At 42.2% G+C, this 18,238-nt stretch overlaps 1 protein-coding gene across 1 annotated transcript in view; it reads left to right on the forward strand.

Moving 5' to 3' along the window:
* The window catches only part of SERPINE2 (serpin family E member 2), a 76,240-nt gene extending 62,509 nt beyond the window's left edge, over positions 1–13,731 (forward strand). Inside the window, exons 5-9 of the mRNA XM_060107155.1 lie at positions 4,662–4,860; positions 7,263–7,363; positions 9,606–9,692; positions 12,063–12,146; positions 13,097–13,731. Coding sequence (XP_059963138.1) covers positions 4,662–4,860; positions 7,263–7,363; positions 9,606–9,692; positions 12,063–12,146; positions 13,097–13,134 — 509 coding nt within the window. The 3' untranslated portion in view covers positions 13,135–13,731. The remainder of the gene's footprint in view (positions 1–4,661; positions 4,861–7,262; positions 7,364–9,605; positions 9,693–12,062; positions 12,147–13,096) is intronic.
* Positions 13,732–18,238: the final 4,507 nt, after the last annotated feature.

Here is an 18,238-nt window from a genome sequence, read left to right on the forward strand (position 1 = left end):
GGCAGATTCTCAACCACTGCGCCACCAGGGAAGCCCGGCAGGTGGATTCTTAACCATTGCACCACCAAGGAAGTCCCTTTTTCGCAGTTTCTAAAAATGAGCTCTACCAGTGTAGGAACCTAACGTTTCCTTTGAGGATTAAAGGGCTTATTAGGAAGTGGGTTTTTTTCTCACTTTCCCATCAATTTTTCAGTTTCTGCTGAGACCATTTTATCATGCCGGGTAAAAGTAAAAGTGAAGACTCCCATCTTGGACTCTCAGGCAGTCCCAAGATGGGACCCGGGAGAGAAGGAGAGTCCACGTGTGTCCGGAGCTGAGGCCAGGCACTCTGGGTACCTGAGCAGCCCTGCAGGCGAGGACGGCACATGGGGACCTGAGACACCAAGCACCCCCATGAATTGCCCGCATATTTCTTCCTCAAGGAGAAGCTGTTGTGTCATCCTGTAGTGTCATGTATTCTAAGAGCTTCACCATTCTTATCATATTTTACAGCTAAAAGTGTTTGTTACATAACGAAGACACAGTACGCTGTCTCTCTCTCTCTCTCTCTCTCCATCAGTGCCTCCCTCCCAACCCCTGTCTATGGACACCTGGCTTACTGAAGTTCCTTGTCTCAGTTGCAGTGATTAGCAAAGTCATCCCCAAAGAAAAGACAAGTGACAATCATGAGAGAAACTCACTTTCTCTTTTCTCTCGTTCTTAAATATGTTGCCCTTCTGGGTCATTCAGAGGAGGAGGGAGAGGGAGCCAGTGTTCACTGGGCACCCACCATGGGCCAGGCCCTGCTGAGTACCTTATACGCATATGTCTTCTAATCTCATCATCACAACAATCCTGTGAGCTACACAGTTCAATATCCCTGGTCTCTCCATTCTCCAAACCAGGAGGCACACAGAAGTTAAGTAACCTCAGCAAGATCACCGAGGTCTTCTTCAAAAGTTGGAAGTGTTTCAGAAAACACTTCAGACATCCACCGTCATCTAGAAATGCTGGTTTTCCATTCACCTGGTTAATTCTTACAACTTTCCCTTCGCATGTCTAAGGTAAAGGTTCCGTGGGCTCCTAAGGCATGCTCTGTGGAAGGCTTTTTCTTCTGGGAGTTCATGGCCCCTCTGGGCCCCATGCTCATGCCCTGGGCTTCTCTCCAGTGCCTATCATGTCTGCACTTGCATCCACTCGGATGGTCAGTGCTCAGCTGTGCTGCTCAGTTGCTAAATGTTTTGAACATTTTACGTGGGGATAAAAGGGTTCTAAGATCAAATTAGTTTTGGAAACCTGAGAATAACTAGAGTTAAACAGTTTTCTTCAGGATATCTCAGAGCCTTTCTAGCATTGGTGTATATTATGAATCTGCAAGAAGAATCGAGTGTCTGGTGCTTCCTCAACTTCCTGGGATGTGGAATCTGTTTTGTCTACTGGACATCTTGCAGGATGTGTGTTCTCTAGATGACATTCTGAGAAATGCTGGTTTAAATCCTTCTTGTGTTTTCATCAGTAAGCACAAGTACCGTAAAGTATCAAAAAGCTGTAATGGTAGTTACTGGAATGAATGAAGAGTGAGTAGGAAGTCAGGCAGTGAAGGAGGATCATCTTTGGCATTAGACGTACTGAGTCCGTACTGAGTCCTGGTCCACCTTTTAGCCATGTGTCCCTTGGTAAGTTACTTAACTTCTCTAATTGTAGCCTCCCCAGCTGTAAAATAGGACTGCATATACCTACCTCGTGGGGCACTGTAGAGGCTAATTGCATTGGGGTTGTTGGTGTGGGCCTGGAACAGAGTGGACCCTAAACAGTGGAAGCTGTTTACCCCCACCCTTCCTCCCTCCTCTTCACATGCCTTCGGAGACGCCACCCAAAGAATCATTCTTAGGCAGCTCAGATTCATTCCTTCATCCATATGATAAGGGTCAACTTGCAAAGCACTGTATTCTAAGTGCCTTGTGATCTAGTTAAATTCTACTCAACAGAATTTGTATGACTTTAGTGACCGCCAAAGACATTCTGTTAAGACATGTCTAGACTAAAGAATTCTTTACCAGGGAAGGAAGAAATAATTGCCCTTATTTTTGACTTTGTAAGCAAGCTATTTTTATTTTTATTTATTTTCTTTGAATTTTGTTTTATTTTTTTTTATAATGCAGGTTCTTATTAGTCACCCATTTTATACACATCAGTGTATACCTGTCAATCTCAATCGCCCAATTCATCTCACCCCCACCCCCACCCCCTGCTGCTTTCCCCCCTTACTGTCCATACGTTTGTTCTCTACATCTATGTCTTTATTTCTGCCCTGCAAACCAGTTCATCTGTACCATTTTTCTAGGTTCCACATATATGCGTTAATATATGATATTTGTTTTTCTCTTTCTGACTTACTTTACTCTGTATGACAGTCTCTAGATTCATCCACGTCTCTATAAATGACCCAATGTCATTCCTTTTTATGGCTAAGTAATATTCCATTGTATAGATGTACCACATCTTCTTTATCCATTCATCTGTCGATGGGCATTTAGGTTGCTTCCATGACCTGGCTATTGTAAATAGTGCTGCAATGAACATTGGGGTGCATGTGTCTTTTTGAATTATGGTTTTCTCTGGATATATGCCCAGTGATGGGATTGCTGGGTCATATGGTAATTCTATTTTTAGTTTTTTAAGGAACATCCATACTGTTCTCCATAGTGGCTGTATCAATTTACATTCCCACCAACAGTGCAAGAGGGTTCCCTTTTCTACACACCCCCTCCAGCATTTGTTGTTTGTACATTTTCTGATGATGCGCATTCTGACTGGTGTGAGGTGATACCTCATTGTAGTTTTGATTTGTATTTCTCTAATAATTAATGATGTTGAGCAGATTTTCATGTACTTCTTGGCCATCTGTATGTCTTCTTTGGAGAAATGTCTCTTTAGGTCTTCTGCCCATTTTTGGATTGGGTTGTTTGTTTTTTTAATATTGAGCTGCATGAGCTGTTTATATATTTTGGAGATTAATCCTTTGTCCGTTGATTCATTTGCAGATATTTTCTCCCATTCTGAGGGTTGTCTTTTTTGTCTTGTTTGTAGTTTCCTTTGCTGTGCAAAAGCTTTTAAGTTTCATTAGGTCCCATTTGTTTATTTTTGTTTTCATTTCCATTACTCTAGGAGGTGGATCAAAAAAGATCTTGCTGTGATTTATGTCAAAGAGTGTTTGTTCTTCCTATGTTTTCCTCTAAGAGTTTTATAGTGTCCAGTCTTACATTAGGTTTTTAATCCATTTTGAGTTTGTTTTTGTGTATGGTGTTAGGGAGTGCTCTAACTTCATTCTTTTACATGTAACTGTCCATTTTTCCCACCACCACTTATTGAAGAGACTGTCTTTTCTCCATTGTATATCCTTGCCTCCTTTGTCATAGACTAGTTGACCATAGGTGTGTGGGTTTATCTCTGGGCTTTCTATCCTGTTCCATTGATCTATATTTCTGTTTTTGTGCCAGTACCATATTGTCTTGATGACTGTAGCTTTGTAGTATAGTCTGAAGTCAGGGAGTCTGATTCCTCCAGCTCCGTTTTTTTCCCTCAAGATTGTGTTGGCTACTTGGGGTCTTTTGTGTCTCCATACAAATTTTAAGATTTTTTGTTCTAGTTCTGTAAAAAATGCCATTGGTAATTTGATAGAGATTGCATTGAATCTGTAGATTGCTTTGGGTAGCATTTTCACAGTATTGATTCTTCCAACCCAAGAACGTGGTGTATCTCTCCATCTGTTTGTATCATCTTTAATTTCTTTCATCAGTGTCTTATAGTGTTCTGCATACAGGTCTTTTGTCTCCCTAAGTAGGTTTATTCCTAGGTATTTTATTCCTTTTGTTGCAATGCTAAATGGGAGTGTTTCCTTAATTTCTCTTTCTGATCTTTCATTGTTACTGTATAGGAATGCAAGAGATTTCTGTGCATTAATTTTGTATCCTGCAACTTTACCAGATTCACTGATTAGCTCTCGTGGTTTTCTGGTGGCATCTTTAGGATTCTCTATGTATAGTATCATACGATCTGCAAACAGTGACAGTTTTACTTCTTCTTTTCCAATTTGTATTCCTTTTATTTCTTTTTCTTCTCTGATTGCCTTGACTAGGACTTCCAAAACTATGTCAAATAATAGTGGTGAGAGTGGACATCCTTGTCTTTTTCCTGATCTTAGAGGAAATGCTTTCAGTTTTTCACCATTAAGAACAATGCTTGCTGTGAGTTTGTCATGTATGGCCTTTATTATGTTGAGGTAATTTCCCTCTATGCCCACTTTCTGGAGAGTTTTTATCATAAATGGGTGTTGAATTTTGTCAGAAGCTTTTTCTGCATCTATTGATATGATCCTATGGTTTTTATTCTTCAGTTTGTTAGTGTGGTTTATCACATTGATTGATTTGTGTATATTGAAGAATCCTTGCATCCCTGGGATAAATCCCACTTGATCATGGTGTATGATCCTTTTAATATGTTGTTGGATTCTCTTTGCTAGTATTTTGTTGAGGATTTTTTAAGCAAGCTATTTTTAGAATAGGGAAGTTCTCAACCTGAATTGCTCTCTTCCCTCTGAAGCTACCCTGGAGATCAGCAACCATTCATGCCCCTTCTGGAAGTCACCAAGGATGCACTGAACCTGCCTCTGATTTCTTTAGGGTCTACAAGCACCCCCAGTGACCTATGGTACAACTTTATCGAGCTGCCCTACCATGGGGAAAGCATCAGCATGCTGATTGCGCTGCCGACAGAGAGCTCCACCCCACTTTCGGCCATCATCCCGCACATCAGCACCAAGACCATAGACAGCTGGATGAGCACTATGGTGCCCAAGAGGGTGCAGGTCATCCTGCCCAAGTAAGTAACCCCTTTCCCTAAAAGAGAAAACAACAGGACTACTCGATCCCTGGGAGTGATTGTGTCAGATACTGGACAGCTGAATGCTGAAATAGACATATCATGAAACCTGCCTTATTTTGCAGAAATAGGATGGTGGGACTACAAGGCTGTGCTTTTGTAAAAGTTGGTTTTCAATCCCTGTGCCTCTTATATGGCAGGGTAGTGACGATGGGGAAGGAAAGAAGGCAGCCTGGTCTCTAAGCCTCCCCAAGACTACAGCTCTTGTGCCACTACAAGGGCTTTTAATATAGGTCACTGTTCAAAAGACTGACAAGCAGATGCATATCATCATCTGATAGTATGCTGAAAATACAGTAAAGTTTAGTAGTGCTCCGTGAGTTTTGATAAGGAGTTTCATCTTTAGGTACTTAAGTTTTAGCTGGAAGTTGCTAAAGGTCAAGGTCCAAAAGGTAGGTAATAAGGAAATATTCTGAAGCCACCCAGGCAGAGTTCTTACATTAGTATCTAGGGCAGTTTTTCTATTATACCCTAAAAGTATAATATAAATGAAACCTGAACTGTTAGGACTTGAAACCAAGGGGAAAGGAATCCCAAATTCTGTCTGATTCCTAAATTTCTAACAGGTCAGAGGATACTTTGCCCAGATCTGTGAAGCAGGCAGTGAATGTCCCCTTTTTATAAACTTTTCAACATTACTGTTTTGTCAGTACCCAGGGCTTTAAACCACCCAGGCCTCAGTGGTGGTGGCAACACCTTCCAGTTCTAATAGCTTTTAATTCTCTAGCCACTGAGTTAAGTAATCAGAAGAGTACGTTCATAATAAGTATTAGTAATTCTTATGAGTATTAGTAATTCTCCCAAGAGTGTTTCTTTTTTTTTTTTGGCTGTGTTGGGTCTTCGTTTCTGTGCGAGGGCTTTCTCTAGTGGTGGCAAGCCGGGGTCACTCTTCATTGCGGTACGTGGGCCTCTCACTATCGTGGCCTCTCTTGTTGCGGAGCACAGGCTCCAGATGCGCAGGCTCAGTAGTTGTGGCTCACGGGCTTAGTTGCTCCGCGGCATGTGGGATCTTCCCAGACCAGGGCTCGAACCCGTGTCCCCTGCATTAGCAGGCAGATTCTCAATCACTGTGCCACCAGGGAAGCCCGAGTATTTCTTTTTGTTGTAAAATAAGCCTTCACATAGGCAGTGCTTGCCATAAATGAAGAAGCTGGTGATGTACATAAATTATAGTTATAATGGTAAATTACCATATAAATTACCATAATAGCCCATCTGTGATGAGAATCTGCTCACTTAGCCTTGCTGCTTTCCCACAGGATGTGATAAAATCTGGTAAAACATCCTCTGATGATAGATTTAATAACTGACATTTACATATCTATAGCTATAATGCCAGATAGTCCACAAATATCCAAGAAATCCATATCAAACCCAAGTGAATACCATTCCTAATGTTTTCCCTTGTTATAATGGTGAAATGCTTCCAGAATCCCAACACGAACTAGCAGGAATGTATTTCCTCTCTTTTGACCATCCCTGATCCCAGTAAGTATGGTGGCTCTTATAGCAGCCAAGATCATGGCTCTGTGGTTGAGTATGGGGAAGAACTGTAGATATTCCAGAATACCAGACACTCATCAACACCCTGTTACCGAGTCCAAGCTTGTATTTCTCGCTGCATGACAGACCAGTAAATCAAGCAATATCAAGGAATAGCAACTTTATTCAGAAAACCAACAGACTGAGAAGATGGTGGACTAGTGTCCCAAAGAACCATCCTGCCTGAGTTAGAGTTCAGGCTTCTTTTATACTAAAAGGAGAGGGAGTAAAGTCAAACATTTCCTGGTTCCCATCAGCCTCCAGAGCAGATGTGTTCATTTCTTCCTTCCTGCAGTCATTCACAGGTGGGCCTGGTCAGGATAGTTACTGTGAGCTAAGCAAAAGTATTTTAGCTTAATGCTCATTACCTGGGAGGCAGGGTTCCCAGAGATGGGCCATTTATGTGTAATTTAAGCTTATAAGCAACATCCCTTTAATGATTAACTTGTAATAGCACACAAAGGTTCTTCCCTATTGCAACCCTGCATCTCCCCATCAGCATAAGAGAAAGTGCTTCTGTAGATCTTCCTAGGACTAGAATGGAGAGCCTGTTGCCCATGAGGGTAAGGACACCCCTACTTGCTGATACCATGCTATTTTGCCAGGTATGTGTTTGAGAGATGAGTTGTTCTCTACTTACCTGGTACTTAAATCTTGGGATTAAAATTAAAGATATAGATGTTCAAAGTGTACTTTAAAAAGGATATGTTTGTAAACCTTTTTTCCACTGGCACTGATTATATCATTTTATATCATTTGTAGTGTATTGATTTTCCCCCTATTTTCTGCTTTCGTGCTAGGTTCACAGCTGTAGCACAAACAGATTTGAAGGAGCCGCTGAAGGTCCTTGGCATCACCGATATGTTTGATCCATCAAAGGCAAATTTTGCAAAAATAACAAGTATGTTCAGTTTAAAACTTGCTCTTAAACTTGTGGAATATGTTACAAATTGAGTCTCTGATTTGTTCAGAAAGAAAAGGTCAAAATTAGGAATATGCTGCCATAAAACTCTCCAAGGTTTAATCTGATATATCACCAAATGATGCTGTTGAGCCTTCATCACTTAAATCAGCATAAGTCATCCATCCCTACATTTCACATGTACATTTCATGTGAAGCGCACGTGATCCCACACATTTAAAGTAGCATTTCATGTGTTGTCTCTGTTACCTAAAAATTTGGCTCTTCGTTAGATATGTCTCTCATTTTCCAAATGCAAGCGTTTCCCCTGTATTTTCAAATTTTCAAACTCAAGATTTTTGAGCTCTCAAATGCTTACTTCCCCCAAACAACAGCAGGTACCACTATATTCAGATAGGTATTTTGGCATCTCATCACCCGTTAATCTGAAATAATATAAATTCAAAGGAGTCTGATTAGAGCTTTCCTTTGCCAAACCATCTAGGACACAGCTGGTATAATATCCCTTCAGTTGCCAGTACATGTAATTTTTTCCTAGAGTCATATTTGAATGGTCGGTCCTTTGTCTTTTTAAGTTAGAGCATAGCCACCTCCTGCCAAAGGCATGGCTGAAACATGATTTGTGCTCCATGTTGTGTTTTTCTCCTGAGTGATAAGGAAACAGTTCATTACCAACCTCAGCTGCCTACTAGTGAACACCTGAGTACCTGTCCTGGGGATTAAGGCGACTTCCCTGGTGAAACTGAAGCTCCATGGATGTTCTGATACTCTCATCCCTTTTTTTTTTTTTTTTTTTTTGCGGTATGCGGGCCTCTCACTGTTGTGGCCTCCCCCGTTGCGGAGCACAGGCTCCGGACGCGCAGGCTCCGGACGCGCAGGCTCAGCGGCCATGGCTCACGGGCCCAGCCGCTCCGCGGCATATGGGATCCTCCCAGACCGGGGCACGAACCTGTATCCCCTGCATCGGCAGGCGGACTCTCAACCACTTGCGCCACCAGGGAGGCCCTCTCATCCCTTTTGAACCAAACTCTCTTCCCCCATCCAGTGGCATTAGCATCACCTTGTTTGAAATTCACAATTTTGGGTCTAACCCAGACCTACTGAATCAGCGTCTTTGCTTTAACAAGATTCCTCATCCCAATGAAGTTTGAGAAGCACTGTTTTGGTTTTTTTTTTTTAATATAAATTTATTTATTTATTTATGGCTGCATTCGGTCTTCACTGCTACGTGTGGGCTTTCTCTAGTTGTGGCGAGCGGGGGCTACTCTTCCTTGCAGTGCACCAGCTTCTCTTGTTGCGGAGCACAGGCTCGAGGCGCTCGGGCTTCAGTAGTTGTGGCACTCGGGCTCAGTAGTTGTGGCTCACAGGCTCTAGAGCGCAGGCTCAGTGGTTGTGGCGCACGGACTCAGTTGCTCCGCGGCATGTGGGATCTTCCCAGACCAGGGCTCGAGCCCGTGTCCCCTGCACTGGCAGGCGGATTCCTCACCACTGCACCACCAGGGAAGCCCTGAGAAGCACTGTTTTAACCTGCCCTTTCCCCTTCAGGATTAGCTTTGTAGCTTAAATACTAGATAGCAGTCGCAGGGCGTTCACAGGTGTTCAGAGGGAGGACGAGGTGCTAGAAATTCTCCTGAGAGGCTCTGTTTCACCGTGCAGGTGACGTAGTCCCTGCAAACGTGCCTCTCATTCATGATTGGTCACATTAGAGCCGAGCATCAGTACAGATGACCCAAAAAGCACTTTCTCCATTTGCATCAGAACTGTGTCCCATCAAGGTCACCATTAACTTCTGTTTGCATTCTCCTTGAATGCTAACCCCAGTGGGCGTTGCTGGAATGGTAAGATTTGCTGAGAAGGAAAGTGAATTCACTAGAAGGTCCCAGAGGCACAGCTGCATTTCTGAGCCTGGCCCTCCGGAGCGCCTAAACTCTGCTCCGAATGTTTTTTTTCTTTTTTTTTTTTTTTGTTTGCGGTACTCGGGCCTCTCACTGTTGTGGCCTCTCCCGTTGCGGAGCACAGGCTCCCGACGCGCAGGCTCAGCGGCCATGGCTCACGGACCCAGCCGCTCTGCGGCATGTGGGTCACCAGGACTGTAAGAGGTCACTTCCTCTGACACCTTTTAAGAATTGGAACTTGCCATGGCTTTGAGGTTACTTCCCCCACTAACCCGATGGCCTGCATATCAAATAAATGCTGTTTTTGTTTTATTTTCTGGAAACAGGGTCCGAAAACCTTCATGTTTCTCACATCTTGCAAAAAGCAAAAATTGAAGTCAGTGAAGATGGAACCAAAGCTTCAGCAGCAACAAGTAAGTAAGCCCTGGGTCAGCAAGTAAGTAAGCCCTGGGCAGGACTGGTCCTGGTGAAGGGAGCAAGTATATGCTGGTCCACTCATCAACTTAACTAATGTATCCTGAGCCCTATTTCTAGCCAGGCACTGTGGATTGACCCTCGGGAGACAGTGGTGAGTTTAGGAGGATCTGCATTCACGAAGCTCAGAGTCTGTTACATTAAGGAAAGCACTTCAGTAGAAATTCCTCTAGGACAGGAGTTGGCAAACTTTTTCTATAAAGAGCTAGATAGTATATAGTTTCTGCTTTGTGAGCTATACAGGGTTGCTCACAACTTCTCAACTCTACCCTTGCAATGTGAAAGCAGCATAGACTATACAGGCAAATGGGCGTGGCTGTATTCCAATAAATCTTTCTTCATAAAAGCAGGGCCCCTCAGACTTGGCCTAAGGATGGTAGTTTACTGACCCCGCTCTCAGAAGGATGAAACATATTGTGGATTCTTATTGACAGAAAAGACCCATCTTCACATTAAAACTTAAAATAATAGCAACTACTAATAGGAAAATAGCCAATTGGGTCTGGACGAAGGACAAAGTGAAGAATTAACAAGCAACTATTGAATTACAGCAAGATTTCTATGCAGCCTTCCTTGATAATTAGAACATCCACATTTGCTTTCTCCTCAATAGCTTATATAATTAAGCTAGAGAAAATAGAACAATTTTAGGTTGGTTTTTGTACCCCCTAATTATCCACATGAGATTGGATGAGTAGATCTGGCCAAACTCTGTGAATTCATAAAGTGAATATCTTAGCTATATCTGTAACTAGGTCAAATATTTCTGGTCATTAAAAGGTATCATTTATACTCAAAATAGACATTTTATTGCCTTTCTAGAATAAACATTTAATTTTTATTCCTTTAAAATAGGGTTTAAAACAAAGACCTAGAAAGTGACATCTAAATTTTGACAAAGTTATTGAGCACTTTTGCCAATTGGTATAACTATCGGGACTGACTACTTAAGATGCAGGGCCCTATGCAACATGAAAATATGGAGCCCTTTGTTCAAAACGTATTAAGAATTTCAAGACAGCAGTAGCAGAGCACTAAACCAAGTGCAGGGCCATTGTGAGTGTGGGGCTTTTGTGACTGCCCAGGTCACATGCGCTTGAGGCCAGCCCTGCTGTATTAGTCTGCTAGGGCTGCCATAGCAAGGTATCACAGACTAGAAGGCTTAAGCAACAGAAATTTATTTCTCACAGTTCTGGAGAATAGAATTCCAAGATCAAGGTGTTGGCAGGGTTCCTTTCTCCTGAGGCCTCTCTCCTTGGCTTGCAGACGGCCACCTTCTCACTGTGTCCTCACATGGCCTTCTCTCTGTGTGCTCACATCCCTGGCATCTCCCTCTCTTCTTATAAGGACACCAGTCCTATTGGATTAGGACCCTACCTTCATGGCCTCATTTAAGCTTAAAGACTTCCTTAAAGGCCCTGTCTCAAAATACAGTCACATTTGGGGTTAGGGATTCAGTATACAGGTTTTGAGGGGGTACAATTCAGTCCATAACACTTGCTAACTGTTGATTTAATTTTAATAACCCTGGGTTGAGTGGTTTACCCAAGCATAGCTGCTGATGTTTCCCTTATAACATCAAGTCCAAGTCATTAGTGCTTCCCAGGGGATTGAGGAAGAAGACTGGGTCACTGCAGCAAGCGTGGGGCAGTTATGCCAGGCATCTACCCTCCTAAAGGCCTTATCACTGGCTTATACATCAAACCTACCATTGGTAAACAGCAGAGTAAACATGTGTAAGATCATAAGCCTAAATAAGTTTGTTTTCTAAGTCCAATGTCTACACCAGGTGAGTTGAACAGCAGTATAAGGTAATAGGTCCCAGATGAGTAGTCTACATTGCCAGTGAGAGGACAATCTAAATGATGTGCTCCAAGAGGGCACAGACAAAATGGATGAGAAGTGAGTGGGTCCTTGATACAGGATTTGGATAAGCTAAAAGGCCCAGGGACCAGGCATCAGCTAGGAAGATGGTATGAATGAAAAACAGCTCATAATAACGGTGAATATGCGTTGGGTGTTTATTAAGTGGCAAACACCGTTCTAAGAGCTGTAATATGTTTCATTTAATCCTAATAAAAACCCTACAAGGAGTATGTATGTTTATTAAAGGAGATGGGGCTTGTGTGGACTAAAGGAGGAAGGATGGAAAGGGCCTGGCCCGTGGCAGGTGTGCAGTCAGTGGTGACCACTGGGCCTGTTAGTACATGGCTAGCCTGTGGGACAGGAATCATGTCCTGCCTTGAATTACGTGCTGCCTTGCTGGTCTCATGCTGGGCGTACAATGCATTTTCCTTTTCCTCCCGCAGCTGCGATTCTGATTGCAAGGTCATCGCCTCCCTGGTTTATAGTAGACAGACCTTTTCTATTTTTCATCCGACATAATCCTACAGGTAAGTGATTCTCCTCCTCCGTTTTTCGCTAGCTGTTAGTTAACTCGAGCAGCGCTGCTTTTCATCCTTGTCCCATGTGTCAACAAGTGCCAATGCTTTCAGTAATGTACCACGCCCCTCGCAGAGAGAGGAAAATCAGGCTGTTTTTACAGAGTGTGATGGCATTTTTCAAACACAGGATTTTAGGTTTTGTTTTGTTTTGTTAACATCTCGAGAGCTCTGCAGCCCTTAGGGGCATTTTGACGTCTACTGATTTTTTTTTATAAATGCAGTAGGTAAATTTTGCAGGAAGCTACCTGTCTTCAACCTTTGTAAGGGCACCCTGCAGTTATGACCTGAGAATTGTTCATTCAGTCTATCTTAGCTCCACGAGTCATGGGTTCAAAGTTGGCTCCGTCCTTTAGCTTCATCTTTAAAATTAGAATAACAATAATTCCTACCTCTTAATACAGCTATGAAGAATAATTAAGACTGTCTTTGTGGAGACGTTGTCGTCATGTTGGTACAGAGTAGAAACTAACATAGTCTAGCTTTTACTCTGCTTTTAATCAATAACATAAGCTAGTTCCTTATCCTTTTATCTCATTGCATCTTCATTGTTATAATTAGTGTGCTCCCGAGCCAAACAGTCCAATATGGGAGCTTCTAGCCACATGTGGATACTTAGCTTTTTAACTTTAATTAGTTAAAATGAAATGTAATTAAAAATTCAGTGTCTTAATCACACTAGCCACATTTCAAGGGCTCAATAGGCACATGTGACCAATGGCTACCATATTGGACAATGAAGATACACACATTCCCATCATTGCAGAAAGTTCTATTGGACAGCACCGCTTAAGAGCAGTGGGTTAAACACAGCCCAGAAACCTCCCCTTAAATATACCTTCCATCTTATTTTAAGGATTGTTTTTTATAGAATTATGTGTTGCTTCCTTTTAATTCTCTAGGTGCTGTTTTATTCATGGGGCAGATAAACAAACCTTGAAGAGTATATAAAAGGAACCATGCAAAGCAAAGACTACTTTGCTATGAAGAAAAGACTCCTTTCCTACATCTTTCATAGTTCTGTTAAATATTTTTGTACATTACTTTCTTTTTCAAAACTAGTTCTTAGGAACAGAGACTCAATGATGCAGCATTCCTGTTCTGGGGGGCGTTAAGGGAAAAAAGGGCAAGATGGCTGGAACACTGTACTGAGAAGTGAATAGAAGGCTTCAAAATGTCTAAAAGATTCTTTAAACTACTGAGCGGTTACCTAGGTCAACAACCCTCTTGAGTATTTACTGTCCAGTTCAGGATCTTTGTTTTGTTTTGTTTATATGTGTGGCTTTTCAGGAAAAAAAAAATTAATCAGTGTGATGGGAGGGAAAAAAGGACATTTTACGGTAGCTCTTACTTTTATATGAAAAAAATATTATTGGCCTTTTAAATTTTTTTTTTTTTTTGTCTCATCCAAAGTCTTGATAGTAAGAATTACTTTGGGGATAGAAATAGCGAAATCTCTAGGCTCTTTGTGTGTTTTTGTTGTTGTTGTTGTTTTATATAATGCATGTATTCACTAAAATAAAGTTTAAAAAACTAATGTCTTGCTAGACAAGGTTTGCTGTTGTGCAGTGTGCCTGTCACTACTGTTCTGTACTCTTTGGATTTGCATTTTTGTATTTTGTACAAAGTAAAAATAAAGTGTTATGAGTAGTAGAAGAAAAAAAAGCCATTTCTCTGCTATTTGAAAATACAACAAAAGAAATAGCCTTTTAAGAATACCTCAGTCTCTTCTAGAAAACCTTTGCACTTAGGCAAACAGCAAGAAACCCCTGGCCTTGCCTTCCCTTCCCTCTAAACCTAGCAATCAGACACTGTTCCCTGCCCCAGCACTTGCCAGTTTACAGATCACTCAGGAGAGTCACTGTCACAGTAAATCCATCTCTGATGTCAGCTGTGGTTCCTCAGGTGAGGGCTGAGGCTTCTCAGCAAAGGTAGGGATTTTGCAGCAAGAGCAGAAAGAAGTTACCTAGTGAAGAGTGACTGTTTCATTTTTGATGATAGGCTGGAGCTTTTGTTTTTCGAAATGACAAGCTTTTGGTCTTTTGTGTTTTTGGAGAACTCATCTCAATTATAATGGAACCATTTTTTATTTGCCTGTTTTTTTGTTTGTTTTTTTACTAATTTCCTAAAGATTTGGGTAGTCTTATCTAAATCAAAATGCTTTTAAAAATATTTCTTATCAAAACTTTGAACTTTTTTTTTTAACCTTTGAGCTCTGTTTGTCTCTCTTTATACATTTAAACCTCACGTTCAACTCTCCACCAGTTTGCCATTTGTAATTTTTATTCGTCAAGTGGACTGAGTTTTGCTGTTTGCAGCTATTTAAGTGTGGATACCTTGGTTAACCAAGAGAGAATGGAGAAAGGGGGCAATTGTTTTACTGATTCAAGAGTAAATGCCAAAAAATTATTTTGAAGGGTTACCTGAGGCCACTTGCATTCTAGCAAACATGCTAGTATAGTTATTAACGCCTCTAAAGTAGTTTTACTGGTTTTCCAGCTTTCTGATCCCATTCAGTTATATTATTTTGAATAGTTTAAAAAAGGAGTAGTGTTAGCAGTAATTCGAGAATTATACACTTCATTCATTCATTCGTTTATATACCTATGGGGTACCAAGTACCAGGCAGTACAAAGACAAATATGTCCTTTCCTAAAGTGACTTGATTTTGGAAGGGAAAGAGAGAATCCTAGGCCAGCAAAGTATCTAACTATTGCAAGTGTATTTACAAGATGTGGAAGTAGGATCAAGTGGTCATTAGTCCAGGAGAGAGGATATAAAAGTGGCTGCAGGGGGCCTCCCTGGTGGCGCAAGTGGTTGAGAGTCCGCCTGCCGATGCAGGGGATACGGGTTCGTGCCCCGGTCTGGGAGGATCCCATATGCCGCGGAGCGGCTGGGCCCGTGAGCCATGGCCGCTGAGCCTGCGCATCCGGAGCCTGCGCGTCCGGAGCCTGTGCTCCGCAACGGGGGAGGCCACAACAGTGAGAGGCCCGCATACCGCAAAAAAAAAAAAAAAAAAAAAAAAAAAGTGGCTGCAGGGTCAAGACTAGATCCCTGGGCTCTTGACTCCAGCACTGCTCATTCCAGAAAGGACTGGAAGAGTTTGCCTTTCAATATAGTGGCCCTGTTACATGATACAGGTAGTCGGTTCCCCAGTAAAATAATTAGTCAAATTTTACTGGGCACATTAAATTTTGAAGTATCTGGTCCCATTTCTGAACGCCTCTTCAATAGATTATAACATTTCAAATTTATGATATACAAAACTTGGAAACATCTCATGGAAAATTCATAATATCAAGGTTCTCATATATATATATATATATATCTCCTATTTTTCATTTGATCCTCCCAACCTACTCATCTTTAGCCTTTCCTCATGTTGACCTAAAACATGTAGAATGCCAGCTGTTTCTCCAGCAAAGATGGGTTTATTTGAGATCAGCAGAGAATTACAATTCGGGGTCTGCAACTTTCGGGAGCCTCATACAGTCCACCCCCATGGCAAGAGAAGGAAATGCTTTTAGAGAGGAGAAAAGAAAGTTGAGCGGCTGTGATAAACAAAGGGTTCGTGGCTTCCCATTGGCTGAGTCCTTGCGGGGAAAGAAGAGGGGTCTGTGTTTTCCCTGTTGGACTCAACTGTCTTCACAGGGCGTGAGAGCTCTCCCTTCTGGTCTTCAGACTCTGTTGCAGTTTCTGTTTATTAACTTTTTACACTTACCAGTCAACACCCAGATTCTGACCCTGGCTGACTCTTAGACCCTGTTTATAATCTCTGGACTTAGGGAAAAACTTCCTCTCAAATTATTGTTTTTCTAAAATTCAACTTTTATCTTTTGATATACTTAGTGGGTCTGTCGGCCTTGTCTTCAAAATGATAAAGTTTATGAAAACTCCTTTACTTGAGGGAAACGAATAAATTTAAAATATGGAGACTGCCACAGAAATGACATAACTGGGGTAAAAGATCATGTTTGCTGTGCTGCTGCGATTTATAATAAGAATTATATATTTGGTCTTCATCCCCATTTCTGGCACAGAACTCCCAAAACCTTTGGAATTTCTTAAGCGAGGAACACAAAAAAGGGGTCTTTTGTTATGTTAATGAGGTAACTTTTCCTGCTCCCAAGGATGGGGGTTGGTCGCCAGGAGACCCAACCACGTGATTGGAGGGGGTGGAACTTTTAGTCCCACCCCCACTGACCTCCTGGGACAGGGGGAGGGGCTAGGGGTTCACACCGATGGCCAATGATCTAATCAGTCGTATTTATGAAATGAGGCCTCTGAGAAAATCCAAAATGACAGTTTGCAGAGCTTCTGGGTTGGTGAACTGAACACATGGAGATACAGGGAAAGCGGCATGCTCATTGCCCTTGACCTTCCCCCAGACCTTGCCCTATTTGTCTCTTCCATTTGGCTGTTCCTGAGTTATATCCTTTTGTAAGAAACCAGTAATCTAGTAAATAAGATGTTCCTCTGCATTGTATGAGCTGCTCTAGCCAATTCATCGAACCCAAGGAGGGGGTCATGGAAACCTCTGATTTATAGCCAGTGGGTCAGAAGCACAGGTAACCACCTGGGCTTGCAATTGGCATCCGAGGTGGGAGGCAGTCCTACCGGTCTGAGCCCTTAACCTATGGAATCTGAGGATACTCTCTCCGGGTAGATAGTGTCGGAATTGAGTTGAATTGTAGGACACCCAGCTGGTGCAGGGAAAACACACACACACTGGAATTGGGTGTCAGAATCTTTATTTGCTATGTAGATATTTGAGCAAACAATCTACACATGGATTAGATGTCATACTGAGTTCGGACAGGAGACAGGCTGCAATTTCCCTAAAGTAACAATATGGTAGACTTCTGGAAAAGCTGAGGACAACAGCCAGTAAACTCACTCCTTTGACACTTAATGAGATGGGGACTTTCAATTCTTTTTTTTAAATTTATTTTTATTTATTTACTTATTTTGGCTGCACCAGGTCTTAGTTGTGGCAGACAGGCTTCTTAAGTTGCAGCATGTGAACTTTTAGTTGCGGCATGCATTCGGGATCAGTTTCCCGACCAGGGATCGAACCCGGGCCCCCTGCATCGGGAGTGCAGAGTCTTACCCACTGGACCACCAGGGAAGTGCTGGGCCTTTCAATTCTGCCTGAGACACAATGAAAACAAAGAGTAGGCAGTGACCCAAATAAGTTGAAAGCGCTATGTCTTGTTGGCCTTCGAGTCTTTGTTTTAAAAAGGAAATGATGACAGGTGACCTGAAAAAAATGCCAATCATAAGAGAACTTTACGGAAAGACACAAGGGAGTGGCTTCTGTACCCGCAGCTCTTTGTTTTCCTGAAAATAAAAAACTGAAGGACACATGTGCTCCACATTAAGGGACCTAAGAAACTGAAGGCGGAAGGGCAGGGATTTGCTCAGAGCCGGCAGAGTAACTGGGGTCGGCGGTGACTGCCCGGTAGAGGTGAGGTTTGGGTGAGCTGCTGGACGACCTCTGTGTCCTTGACCTCCCGTGAATGCTGAAAGACACTGTGTCCTACCAAGAGTCCACTTCGGGCGGCCAAAGAGTGGACAACACCACTGGCTCCAAAGCCCTGTTTCAAGATTCCCCAAACTGCCCCTTTGACCCTCTTCCAAACCTTGAAGAAAAAAGGATGCAGATGTTGTGATTTAAAGGAGAAATTTGCTAAGTGAGAAACCACTCCTCTACACGATATCAGGTATGTTGTTCGCAGATTAAATTGTTGTATATGAGGTAGTAAAATGGAAAGGAGTTTTTTAATCCCTTAATGTTATACCTCCTTTGCCTGCAGTTTAAAATCCCAGCTACCAAAGGTAAAGAGAAGGGTGGCAGACTTTTGTGCTTGTCCTTTCTAGACAAAAAACAATCCCAGGACCAAAACCTGAGTCCTAGGGGCAGGTTGTCTGGGGTCTAACTAATGGTTACCAAGTTCATCTGGAACAAGTTACCAAGTTCATCTGTGGATGGTCAGCTAATTTTTGACTGTATGTGTCTTTTTTTTTTTTTTACAACTTTATTG

Source organism: Mesoplodon densirostris, chromosome 8 (assembly GCF_025265405.1).
Source record: "Mesoplodon densirostris isolate mMesDen1 chromosome 8, mMesDen1 primary haplotype, whole genome shotgun sequence".
Taxonomy (NCBI): Eukaryota; Metazoa; Chordata; class Mammalia; order Artiodactyla; family Ziphiidae; genus Mesoplodon; species Mesoplodon densirostris.